A 13,190-nucleotide genomic window follows, 5' to 3' on the forward strand; every position below is an offset into this window, starting at 1 on the left:
GAGGCAAAGTAAGTTCCTTTCTTCAGATTTGTGCCCACTAATACAGAACCTACTGCATGGTGCTCTAGCACAATCCTATGAATATAGAGGCATCCTGTGACATCTATCTCAAAAAGATATTAACAAAAAGAATTGTTTCGGATGCATATCCCCCTAACAGAAATTTTGTCCTTACAAAGAACATTTAGCTGTTACAAGAAGTCATTAGAGGCCAACCATCAAACAATGGAAAAGAAAGCGTACTTACAGGGGCTGACATCTCTGTACCTATTTCTATTTTTGTTTCTGGGATGTTTGGCCACTTTACATGGAAAGTCACTGGCTTCATGCCTGATGTCCTGAAACAAACAAACAAGAAAAAAAAAGCCTCAGATATTAATCCATCTAATATCATTATACCATTAGTTATTTTAAGACAAAGACCCATTTGACTGTATCTCACGTATAGGAGTTCTGGACAGAAAACACTTTGGGCTTCAAATTAAGAGCTGAATTTAAAGTTATCAGAATACAAACCTAACATTATTTGTGTGTTAAAATGTCATTAGTTTGCATAATAAAGTAACAGAACATTTACCAGAGATTATGCTTTTACATTCCTCATGGAGCAATTGCTCCCAATAACACTGAAATTATCCATTCTACTTGTGACTCAGCAGCAATTAAAAAACATTGTGATAGAAAAAAAACCCTTGTCTACCTCCCTTGGCTTCAAACACACACATGGAGTGGTGACTTATCCAAGATCACCTACATCTTTATCTTATCAACAAGATGTCATAAAGCTGCAAATGGTGAAAGTTATTTGTACCCAATTCACATGCTCAGCTAAAGCGGATATACGTATAGAGAGAGAGTTCTGGCTGGTGCACTGATGGCTGAACTGTTATATGCACTTTTCTTCCAGGCTGAGACTATTTCTTTGTTTTAGACAATTTCAGAAGTTTTAATGAGAATTCTGCTGTCCTTGGACATTAATCCCAATCTGTAGAAACTGAACTGCACATTGTAAGTAAATACTGTGTAAGTATGCAAAAAATCATAGAGCTAGAAAATTCAGGGTGAAGCTCTTTGATTTAACTGAAATTAATGAAAACCTATGGAACGTATTTATTATAGAACTGGTATTTCAATGGCATAATAAGTTTAAGTAATTCTAAGACAGACATTGTGCATGAAATGAATATGTGAACCTAGCCCAGAGGCCACTAAAAAATAACCATTAAAAAGAAATTATGGAGTTAAATTCATGCTCTTTCAGTGGATGGCATTAATTTTGCTAAATACTGTCAACCAAATGAAGCAGAGTTCAGAATTAATTAAGTTTTCTGTCCAGATACAGCTATATTTGTGCATGGTGTTGATCCACACCCAGTATTACCAGAGAACAGGTTTCTGCACACATAAAGTCAGTGCATTTGGAGGGCTGCTTGTGATATACAGATCACTTGCATAGAAAGGTTGGGCTCTCCTCTATGAGTAGCTCTGAATTAGCTAAAGCTCTGGTTCAAACCATGGTAACTTTCCAACATCAGAGCAGGAGGATTTTGTACCAGCTCAAAAATCCCTAACACAGAGGCCAAACTGAACTGGTTTTCTCTTCCTCTCAGTTTTGCACAAATAATCATGTACATTGCTGACAATTTCTTTTTAAGTGTGCTATATACTGCAGCTTATTATTTGTTCATCTTTCTCTACCCTACTATCCAGCTCTGTATCAGTTTACACAGAAAGCTACATGTCAAGGGAAGAATTCTATTTTACATGTACCTGCTCAAAATTAGTACAGTATTCTGAAATGGCTCCTCTCTGAAATAAGCCCTGACATCAGCTGCTATCTTTTTATAACTTAACACATGGCTGCCAGTATTTCTGCTTATGAAGAATGCAGCCTGGAGAATATGATCTTGACTGCCACAGTCTAATATCTCAAACACGAGGCAGCTAAAATGGGTGTTTTCATAAATTCCATCTCTGACACTAGGTTGGTGACTTCGTATTTTGCAGGGGTTTATTTTTCTTCTGTACTGACTGTACAGGATTAACAAGAGACAAAACCAGGGGACTAGGAAAAACGGCCTTCTAGATCTCTAACCACATTTCCCACAGAGCCTACATGTTATTTCTTTTATGTGTTAAAAAAAGAGAAAAAATAACAAAAACCCAGCACTTAGGATTCATATTATAAGGACAGCAAAATGCAAATGAAACCAGAAGACCCTCAGGCATTTTTGCTGTAAATGCTGGGCTAAATTAGCAGCAGCACTAATCTACACTGTTTCCTTTCACAACGTTAACACATTTGAAACGAAGTGTCCCCTTTTTTAAGAAAGGAAGCGGATGAAATGCTTCATTACGGAAATGGAATGATACAAAGGCATTCTGATACAAAAGCTTTATACTTAAGCATATATGTGTAAGTGCACATACACACTACTCCCAGCCTTGAAGAGTTCCATAGATTCAAATACCAACGTCCCATATTTAAGGATCTGAAACTGGTAATTTGCTGTTCTGGGAACAGAGAACTGGCTGTTACCTCACTGCCAAATACTGGATCTGTTTAAAGATGCTACAATGTCTAAAGGTACTGAAAGAATAAGGGAGTCCTAGGAGATGCACAGAGAAAATGAAAAGAAGCCAAGTTACCCATGTACATCCCAAAACCACAGACAATTTAAAAAGCATAATACATTTCTGGAGCATGTTTTCAACTAACAAAAAAGAACTGGAGTGAGGATTGGGTGGTAATAAAATGAGGGACCGAGATACAGCAACAGGCAACCTGCTGCCTCCTGAAAAAAATCCAGCTAGCACACAGCGCTTCATTTCTGAACGTAATGGACACCAATAAAATCCAAAATCCTGGAGGCTATGCGTGCCTGGACCTCAGCATCAAAGCCAAGCCTAAGAGGCATACTCTTCTTGGCAACATAGGATAAAAGTGGTTTAGGGTTTTGGTTGGTTTTTTTGGGGGGTTGTTTTTTTTAATTTGGCTACAGCAGTTGCTAGGACATCTAAAGTGACCCCCCCCCAAAAAAGTTTCTAAGATCACTTCCAGAATATGAACCTGACTTCAATGGAAATCAGATGGCCTTCGGTAGAGAAGGCCATTGGAGAGAAACATCGTACAACTGGCCATGTTACAGGCTTTTTGTACTTTCCCCCAAAACCTTTGTTACTGGTTATTGCAGGAACCATGTAACACTAGTGTTAGCACGGTTTCAGAATATGTCAATAATAATACAATAGGATGATCTCCATGCTGGAGAAAGCAGAACCACTCACAAAAGGAATTACTATGCTATGAGGAACTTGAAGCCAGTGATGTCATGAGAACTGAAGGCAGCGGATGAACACAGGGATTGATAGTTACGAAACTCCTTCTTGAATCACACTCACAGTCACACTGCAGAGATCCCGTCAGTTAAAAAGGAAGCTCGACATTTCATTTAAAAGGTCGTGCAATATAAAACTTTAAAGAGGAAGGGCTAGAACTGAAGTCAGTTTTCCAAAGTCAAATGCATCTGGTTTTGAGCATGAGTCATCCCATGCCACTCATCTCCTGGTTTTAAGTCCAGTACTCTGTGCAAATACCCCCAAAAGCTTCAGGGGTGGAAAGAGGAAGTCTACTGAAGCACTGTTCTTCAGATGGAAAGTTCTTGTAGCTGTTCATGTGCAGTAGTGACTGGAATAAGAAGTTCTTTCATGATTTACAGAAGATTGCTCTCAGTTGCGCAAATTGAGTTCCATTTGGCCTGACACCATCACACTTCTAACCACAAAGAAAAGGACACAGAACGCAAGGGCAGATGAGACAAAAAGGATCAGTCCCATGAACACAGCCTTACCTTCCAGAGACCTACAGATGTTCAGCAGGAAGAGGTGCTCATGGTGGGTCTCAGCCCCTTGTCCCAAAGCCTTCTGCATCAGAATACCTGACCCTCCTGCTATTAATACGCAACAGCAGTGATTACTCTGTAGCCCACAGCACTTTATTTCCATTCCTCTCAGCCTTCAAAAAACCACCCTCAATTCAGGCTCCCAACCTGTAACTACTCTGGAGTCTCAAGTCTGACAATTGCCCCTTTGGACAGTAAGTATTTTCTGCAAACTTGTCCTAGCCACTGGCACTCTGCACCACACTATAGCTTCCACACGTACACTCCTAGCACAACAGCACATTTGACAACACTTTTTCCATCTTGTTCAGACACCAACAGGAGATTAAGAAAGATACACCCCAAAATCTTGAAGTAAGTATTAGGTCACATGAAGAACTGTTGATGACATCAGTCATTCAAGCACACCACAATGTTACACAGATCTGCATGTTACTATTTCCAATAGAGGAAATAATGTCTAGTCTAAAGGCCTTCATATTCAACAGAAAGGCTCCTGGGGAACTTTGCTGCAGGCCTTAATTTGATCACACTCTTTTATTATACCATAAACTCTGGAGTAGCTCAGACTAAGAGATAATGATATACTGTCATTTTAACAGTTCTGTTCCTACGGGAAGCAGCAATTGCCAAGATCTTATCATAGGCTACAGAAGTGCACAGTAATCTATCTACTGACGCAGTCTCACTATGGAAAGCAATTCACAGCAAGTATATAAAGACTTAAATAAAAAAGTAATTTTAGCTTAAGAGCTTAAAAAAAAAAAGTTTCTTCTTAAAATGAGCACTGAAAACATGATGACACTGCTGTAAAGGTGGAAGAGTAAAGAAAAAGTTACAGTAAAGTCAAGTGAAAGCTGCTGTTTTCTGAGATGTCATTACAGGCTGATTTCATAATGGAAATGCCACTACAGTTATATGAGGTGTCAAAGACCTGTATAGAAGAACACAAGAAAAACAAGCAGTACAAAGGGTTCCACAATAAAAAACTACTTTACACAAATGGGAAAAGGTCTTCAGATTCAGTGTGTAAGGGAGCAAAAAAATCAAGGCCAGCCTGAATGGAGGTTTGAGCAACCCGGTCTAGTGTGCCTGCCTATGGCAAAGGGTTGGAACTGGATGATCTATAAGGGTCCCTTCAACCCAAACCATTCTGTGATTCTATGATTCTATGAAATTGAGCCATTGAGAAGCAGTGAACTGACTCAATGAAAGCACCTTGCTAAGATACAAAGCATACATACATCAAATCTTCATTCAAACCTCTTTAACAAGGAAGACTGGATTTCTTATCCTGTATTTTTTAAATTTTACATCAGGATATTTGGACACGGACAAGAAATAAGGATGTAACTTACAGGTAACAAGAAGGTCATCTAAAGATCAGGTAAATGAACAGGGAATTGCATCACATGACATTAATTATAACAACAAGCTGCAGGCTTTTAGCCAGATAAATGAAATAAATGTAGCTTTTAATACCCTTTGAAAACATTTTATCTAATCTCTTAGTTTTGCTTTCAGGTAAAATATGGTAGTACTGATTTTCTTATTAATCTCCCTCAAAAAAAAACCCAACTGACCCATATGCCAAGCTTCTTCCTGACATCATGCATGAAGAGAGAGAAAAGGACAGGCTTGTTTAAAGTTCAACACCACCATTACATGAGTTTAAATGAATAAATAAATTATATTGAGAAAAAAATCCCACACTTGCAACATCATTTTCCTAGAAAGCCCCTTGCTCGTTCAGCACTACATGGGCAATCTGAACAGGTTGTCATAAGCAGAGCTTCTGACACCGGTCAGCTGGTTCTAGGCACGGAAATAATCCCCCAGGAGAATGTAAACTGGACACGATTGCATTCTTAAATCATATCAGCATGTGGAAAAGGGTACTGTTTTTTTTTCTGGGCTCATGTTTATTGCAGCTAGATTACAGATTGTTTCTCGCAACTAACTAGTTTCAACACACCTAACCGTAGAAATTTAAGAATGATGAAAGTAAACCCTGCAGTTCTTTACTGTGCCCACTTCATCATGGTAGAAAACCAAACACTGTAAATGCTCAATGAAACACTTGCACCTGAACAGTTCCTACAACTTGGGTATAATCTTCCAAGAGGGAGCAAGCCATTTTAACAGTACATTCATTCTGCATGTTGTCAAAAGGATGACACTGCTGTAGAATAAATCACTGCAATTCTGTGGAACTCAGCTGTTCCCATTCTCGATTTGCTTCAATGTCATTATCTGCAATGAGGAAAAAGTGATTTTTCAACTGTGCTATTTTTGAGGCTTGCAGCAGAGCTAGGCCGATCAAAGAGCTAAACTCTAATATTAGGCTAAAGAATTCCATGCAACTTCTCAAATTTCAGTAAGTTCAAAATACGGCTTGTCCTTGAAATTTATGACCCATAACAGAAGAAGTTCAGAGTAGCTGGCAAGAACACTCGACTTCTGCTGTTTTGTAGCCGTGTACTCACTGCCAAAACAGGAAACAACTGAATGGAGGGTCAGTATAAGAAAACAACTGAAGTTCCCTTCTTCATGTCCATGGCTGTTTTTCCTTCCAGACACTCAATCTATTCCAGAAGCGTATCTTAGACATTATTGGAAGTATAGAGACTTCTGAGAAGAAGAAATGGCTTTTTCTTGACAGCACTTGTGCAAAAGAAAAGCTCTGCTATCTGTATCATCAAACAAAGTCATTGCCAGGAAATAAACCACAGTCTCATTAAAGTGTCAAGAGGTTCTAACTCAAGTTACTCTTTTCCTATGAGAAAAATAATCACAGATGAGATCCAGATCTTGATTTGCCCAAACATTACAGGTGTCCAGACAGAGTTTTGGTTTAACCTCATCTCAAATAGACTGATGCATCTGACAGTCCAGACATCTTTGTAACTCCTAAAGGAATTTAGTCTGTATAGCAAATCCAGACCTTAATATGTTTGCAGCATGGATTCTGTACAAGTTTTAAAATGTGTAATTCCTGGCCTGTTGTGTATTCCAGGCTCCATAAACTGACAACTGTGGTTATAAACAAAGTCCTCCTTTCCTAGTTACCCAATATTTTCATTCTGACATCTCACAACAGCATTATTGCTTTTACAGAGCTACCAGCACAATAAAAAAGCAAACCACCCAACAAGGTGAAGACCATGTGTGTAGACCTTGAAGGCTTCAGGGAGGGTGGGAGTGGGGAGGCTGTAAGTACTAGAAGGTGAGGGAGGGATGAGGAAAGCTTCTTCTCACACCCTTTCACAGCAAAACCAGATCACTGTGCTGCTTATAACTAAGGTATTTTCTGGACTTTAAACAAGTGGCAAGTGACAAGGTGCAAACTGGAAACAAAAGGACAAGAGATGGATGCCCTTGGAACCACTGCAGGTAGTTTATAGTTTCTCAAGGGGATCTCTGACTTCATGAAACAGGAATCATAGAATAACTTCTTATTTATACTCACTCAGAATCCTCCCCTGATTTTCAGAGATACTACATACAGTGTTAATCTCAGTTAATGTTCAGAAAGCAAGACGGTTCTATTGCTTCAAATTCCTGCATAATCCATGATCACCATTTAATCTTAAAATAAACCAGTTCATTTAATAAAAAAAATAAGTGATAAATTACATAATCATACGTAAGACACTTCTTGCTCACTGCTTCATCATCTGTAGAGGTGTCCTGCTCATTTGTCACACTGTCGCTAGTATTTTAAAGTTTTCCTGCTTTTTTAGAAATTGGGTTTGGTTTGGGATTTTGTGTCCTGTTTTTAAATCATCAAGCAGCTACGTATTAATCCTCCCAATTCCTCCACCATTATGCAAATATTTGCAAACACATACTAGACTTTCAAACATTTAAATTCATTTACATGGTTCAGCTCAGGTTAATATACCTATGTGAACACTGGTGTATTAGCACCAATTAATGTAGTACACTGGGCACTGAAATTCAGTATTACTAGTTCAGTATGTAAATCCAGAAAGCCTGACTTATTTACAAAGCTCAGGGTTCTGCACGGGGGGGGGAAATAAATTCTAGTCTTTCAGAAAGGTTTGAAATAATCTTTTGTTTAAGTAATTTCAAGGATTGTGCTAGAACAAGGGCAGCAGCCTTCACATGAAGGCTAAGTAGCCTGGTTTGCAGGGTTAATGCCACTAGTAACAACCGGCACTCGTGGGAATTTCCAACTTAAAAAAAAAAAAATCTAGTAGCTGGCTTATAATTTCTTTTGTAAAAATCCACAATGAAACTGAGATTAAAAACTTCCTAATAGCTGTCTAAAAGCAGCCAACTGACACTATACCTCTCAGCAACCAGAGTCCTATTTACTAAAAGATAGCAGAAGGCAATGCTGTGCTGGCATGGTCTAATCTGTAACAGTTTTATCCAAAACCCTTTGCTAGAAGGAGAAAGTATTTTTATGCAGCAGAATGAAAACCTACTTCAGTTACAATCAGCAGACTAAAATCAGGACTTTGGTCTGAATCTCACCAGGTAATTTGATGGATGAAATCCCTAAGTCTTAACAGAAAAGTATCCAGGAGACAGAAGAAATAAACTGAAGTGTTATCCTTTTCCACTCTGTTTCAGGACCTATCATCAGGTGGTGATTCTTTACCTGTCATGATTGTAATAGGGACAGCCTATTCTTGGAGCCCTGAAACAGGTTATTCTAGCAGGCAGTGGCTAATTTACCATCAGAAGACCAAGAAAAGGCACTGAAATAAAGGTAGGAAAACAGTGAGACTTCTTGTTCTGGATAAGCACAAACCCAGTTGTAAACTTTATGACCATTACAGGAATTACCCCAAATAATTCAGATTTAAATCTCACCTTTTAAAAAAAATAACAACTTTCAAGAATAAGAAACCACATGAAATGACTAAAAATAATAAAGCCTTGTTTCTTTTATAAATAAATAAGTAAGTAAGTAAATAAATAAATAAATCACTCACGTTTTGCTAATATCAGACATTTTACTCTGGGCACAAATCAATACGCAGAAAGTGAATCAGTCAAGCCTGATTTCCTGTAAATTGTTTCCAGCACACTGAAACATTTAAAATCTTGAAGCAAAGGAATGTTCCTGTAAATGAACACAGCTACATAGCTCCATTTAATAACTTACCATCCTCTCCCTTCACACAGAAGGCATGTGTGATCTGATCTTACAGTTAATTGGGCATGCTGACATACTGCCCACTGAAAAGAATACAGATGTTCAGAAAATCTGGCATATTTATTATTACTGTTAACAAGGAATTTGAGAGGCTCCTACGGTACTAGGTGTTGTATCAATATAGAAGTACAATATAACCCTCTGCCTAAAGAGAAGCTCCAGGCAGGTGCTTAGTACTGGATCTACTGTCACTGTTCAAGGCCTGAGTCTATTAACATGCTCAACTAATGAACTGTAACAGAACTACTATAATTACCAAAGGACCCACACCGTCCAAACACACAGTTCTGTGGCCTTGATGCGTAATATCACTTGCCAAGTCTGAAAACAAACAGCCCTGCATATTTGAGGAGCTGAAGTTTGAGTCTTCCTACTAAGCCTCTATTGTTTTTTTTTAAAAGAGAGACTTGATTTTAAAACCTACAGTTCAGATTCACTGAACTACAAATGAAACTCATCTGTGGTATTTGTGTCCTTTCACCTTTTCCTGGAAAGTATGTTGACTAAAAGCCAAACAAACAGCACTTTAACTGCTTAATAGACAAAAACCACCGTCATGTTGCTCAGGACAACTATTTTTAAGAAACAAGATTACAGATGTTAGGTTTTTTCTTTTTTTAAAGAAATGCCAACATTAGTCTTAGCAGCAGTTTCAATTTACAGAACCGCACAACTGCCACAGCACTATTTTTAAGTCTTTCGTAGATAACACGTTAACCACCTCTAGGTTACTAACTCATCTGAAAATACTGGTCCCATTAACAAGACGAGTCAAGTCCAGTATTCCCTATCTACAGCAATATATGTTCATCAACAATACAGAACTTCTTAAAATAATAGAACTGTCCAAGAAAAAGGGGCAGGCAACAATTCCCAAGAGATCTTCATTTTGTCAAGGTCATTTTCAAATTAAGGTGCTCTATGTGAGATAGAGATCTAATTATCTAGTACACACCACAACTAAAAGCTACCAGAGAAAAACAAAGTCAGCATTAGAACATTTTACCAAGCCTCTCTTAAGTTTAAAAGCTGTAGTTCCACCACAAGGTTATGTTTCCACAACATGGCCCATACAAGAAGCCCACACAGCCACTTTCCTGATGTGTTTATGAAATGATCCATGAAAGCATAACTCAAATCAGACCTTCCCAACAAAGGGTGATTCCCCAGACATTCCAATTGGTATGATAACACGTATTGTGTTTCCTCCCCCAGGGAAAGGCAATTGTGCCCTGAAGCCAGAGTACAGAAGTTTACAGTCTCCTACAGATAAATGTTTGCTGTTTTATTTTTTTCCCCTGGAGTTTGATTTTCCACCCATACATTTCAGAGAGTTTAACTTTATATCCATACATTTAGCACCAGGACAACTCCCTGGAAGGTATCTCCCTGAATACGACCACAAGGATTTTTAACCCTGGACTCAGGAAACAGAAACATGGTTTTTACAGCTTTCAGCTTGTTCTGCAGTTCTGCTTCCTTTTGAAGGTGTAGATGAGGTTCAAATAGAAAAACCACACATCTCTCTCTCGAATGGTGGCTTATCTACTTTAAAGTGGTGGTCCATCCAGTTACTCATAATAAAGACCAAAGAGTTTACAAATAGCACTTGAAAATGGGAAATAAGATGACCTCAGAATTTTTGGTGGGTGCTCAAAACAAATATTAAAAGCTGGGGGGAATGAGAGACGACTACACAGGGACAATTTGACCAAAAGCAAAAAATTCACCCATGTCACAAGTCTTATAGCACTAGATGTGCCCGAAAACAGAAAACCTGAGTATTTAAAGATCTCCAGAGTTCTCACATTTACATATCAAGCTCTTTACAAATTCAACAATTTGATTTGGCACCTTACAATACCTCCTCAAAAACCACAGTCAATGCAATGAGTAATAAGGAAAGGAGGAGACTTTGTACATTCCAACATCTATCATCAATTCATTTTTGTTATGCTCTTAATACAACATTAGAATTTGCATGCAAATGGAAAAGATAGGCTGTATGTAAGAATGAGCACACACATAATCCTTTGTAGGTTTATTAGAGAATTAAAGCTACAAAAATATCCTTCTAGGACTTACAAGGGAAAATATCAGACATTTTTTCACATCACTGCTATTGTCCTTTGGATGCCTTTAATGTCAAGTTTGTTGATGTTGCTGTCATTACATTCCAAAATAAACATTTATGTCAACATGAACTGCTAAAACATTTGAAGGTTTAAATGGGAAAGAAGACAGGCCTTTATGCTGATGACACTGATCTACCCTATCTCTTCCTAATAGCCAGTTGTGTCCTGCTTCAAGAGTAGTGAGAATCACAGAATGGTTTGGGTTCAAAAGGACCTCAAAGCTCGCCTAGTTCCACAACCCCTTGCCACGGGCAGGAACACATTCCACTAGACCATGTTGCTCCATCCAACCAGGCCTTGAACACTGCCAGGGATGGGACAGCCACAGCTTCTCTGGGCAACCTTTGCCAGGGCCTCACCACCCTTGTAGTGAAGAATATTTTCCTAGTATCTAATCTAACTCTCCCTTCTGTCAGGTTAAAGCCCTTCCCCCTTGTCCTGTCACTACATGCCCTTCTTAAAAGCCTCTCTCCAGCTTTCTTGTAGGCCCCTTTAAGCACTGGGAGCTGATCTAAGATCTCCCCAAAGCCTTCTCTTCTCCAGTCTAAACACCCTCAACTCTCAGCCTGTCTTCATAGAAGAGGTGCTGCAGCCCCCATTCACTGGTTAAGGAAGTCATCCATTGAAGACAGTCAGAAAACACCTCTTGGTTGCTATAATGGATGCAACTTGTGTTCTCCAAGCAGATTGGTTTTCATCGACAACACCCGAACTCATTAGCTTTCTAACTTAGGAGTCAGTGTTTCTCACTACCATTTTAGGAATCCAACCACTTCGCTGCAATGCTCTTGGTTTGACAGCTGTGCTGGAACATCTATATATTTCTCCTTTCAGAAGGGAGGCTATTTCTCTGAGCAATTTTTTTAGGCTCTTGTAGGAATGCTTTTGTCTTCCCTGGTCTCTAGAGGCAAAGGAAGAAAGTTTTAGATTAGCTCCCCTACCCCATCATTAGCACTATAGAAAACCAAACCCGTCACTAGAAGCAGACATCATTCAGAGCCATGGAATCCAGGATTGGAATCGAATATTTCCTTTATGTTTTTGGTGAGAAAGTCTTTCTAAATACAAAAGCACTTCTACATTAATTGTCTATGGCCCATTTTCCATGATGACACAAACCCAGAAACAAAAGGATTGTTCCCTAGGAATCAGAATTTTTGAAGTTTGCCTAGTTTTTATTTTCTTGATTTGAGTTGGTCTGAAAGTCTTTTCCCATCATGAAAGACAGAAGCAAAAAGAGGATTTTATGAAAACAGGATTAATTTGTAAGAATCATTTTCTACACCCAACTGACTAAAACTAAACTCAGATCTTAGCTACTGTAATTTAGAGACTAGAGTAAGCAAGCTATTGGTGTTAACAGAAGCAAATAGGAATTAAAACAATTTTTATCTCAAGTTAAACTAGTTCTATATGCGTTTAGAAAGTACAGTCTGTTAAAGCAGATTTAGACACCAGCTTGCCATATGTTATGTTAAAATTAGACCAATTTTTTTTTTGTAAAAGCAACAAATTTATGCATGAAATATGTCTGCTCAGTACACCCAGGTTTTGAGGAACGCTTCTGCTCTTCCAGTAATCTCTGCAGAATGTAGCAACTAAAGCTTATTAGAAAAAAGAAACTAGTTCAGAATTTTGAAGTTATTCTTGACAATACCTCTTAGAACTGTTAACACTTTGCACAAAATGAGCTCCACCAGCACTGTTTTCCAAGTGGTTATTAGTGCAGTTATTTCATGGTACAGTTATCGGCAATGACTTCTAGATTTCAGGACAGAATTTGTAGTAATTTTTACAGGGTCTGTACAACGATCATCTCTCAAAGATCAAAAGAAAAAAGCATTTTGAATGCAAACAACAGCATGGAAAAAATTCCTATATAATGGAGAAGGGCAACTTTCTTGGAGGGTAAGAAAGGAGGAATACACATACTAGACCAAATATATGTAAACAGCTTAGAGA

At 38.4% G+C, this 13,190-nt stretch overlaps 1 protein-coding gene across 1 annotated transcript in view; it reads right to left on the bottom strand.

The window, feature by feature from the left end:
• PTPN1 (protein tyrosine phosphatase non-receptor type 1) overlaps positions 1-13,190 on the bottom strand; it is a 42,444-nt gene that overhangs the window by 14,394 nt on the left and 14,860 nt on the right. The window contains exon 2 of the mRNA XM_057401729.1: positions 248-338. Coding sequence (XP_057257712.1) covers positions 248-338 — 91 coding nt within the window. The remainder of the gene's footprint in view (positions 1-247; positions 339-13,190) is intronic.

The sequence above is a fragment of the Pezoporus wallicus genome, unplaced genomic scaffold (genome assembly GCF_028554395.1).
Source record: "Pezoporus wallicus isolate ANWC-B61680 ecotype Strahan unplaced genomic scaffold, APGP_CSIRO_Pwel_v1 contig_9238, whole genome shotgun sequence".
NCBI classification, from domain to species: Eukaryota; Metazoa; Chordata; class Aves; order Psittaciformes; family Psittacidae; genus Pezoporus; species Pezoporus wallicus.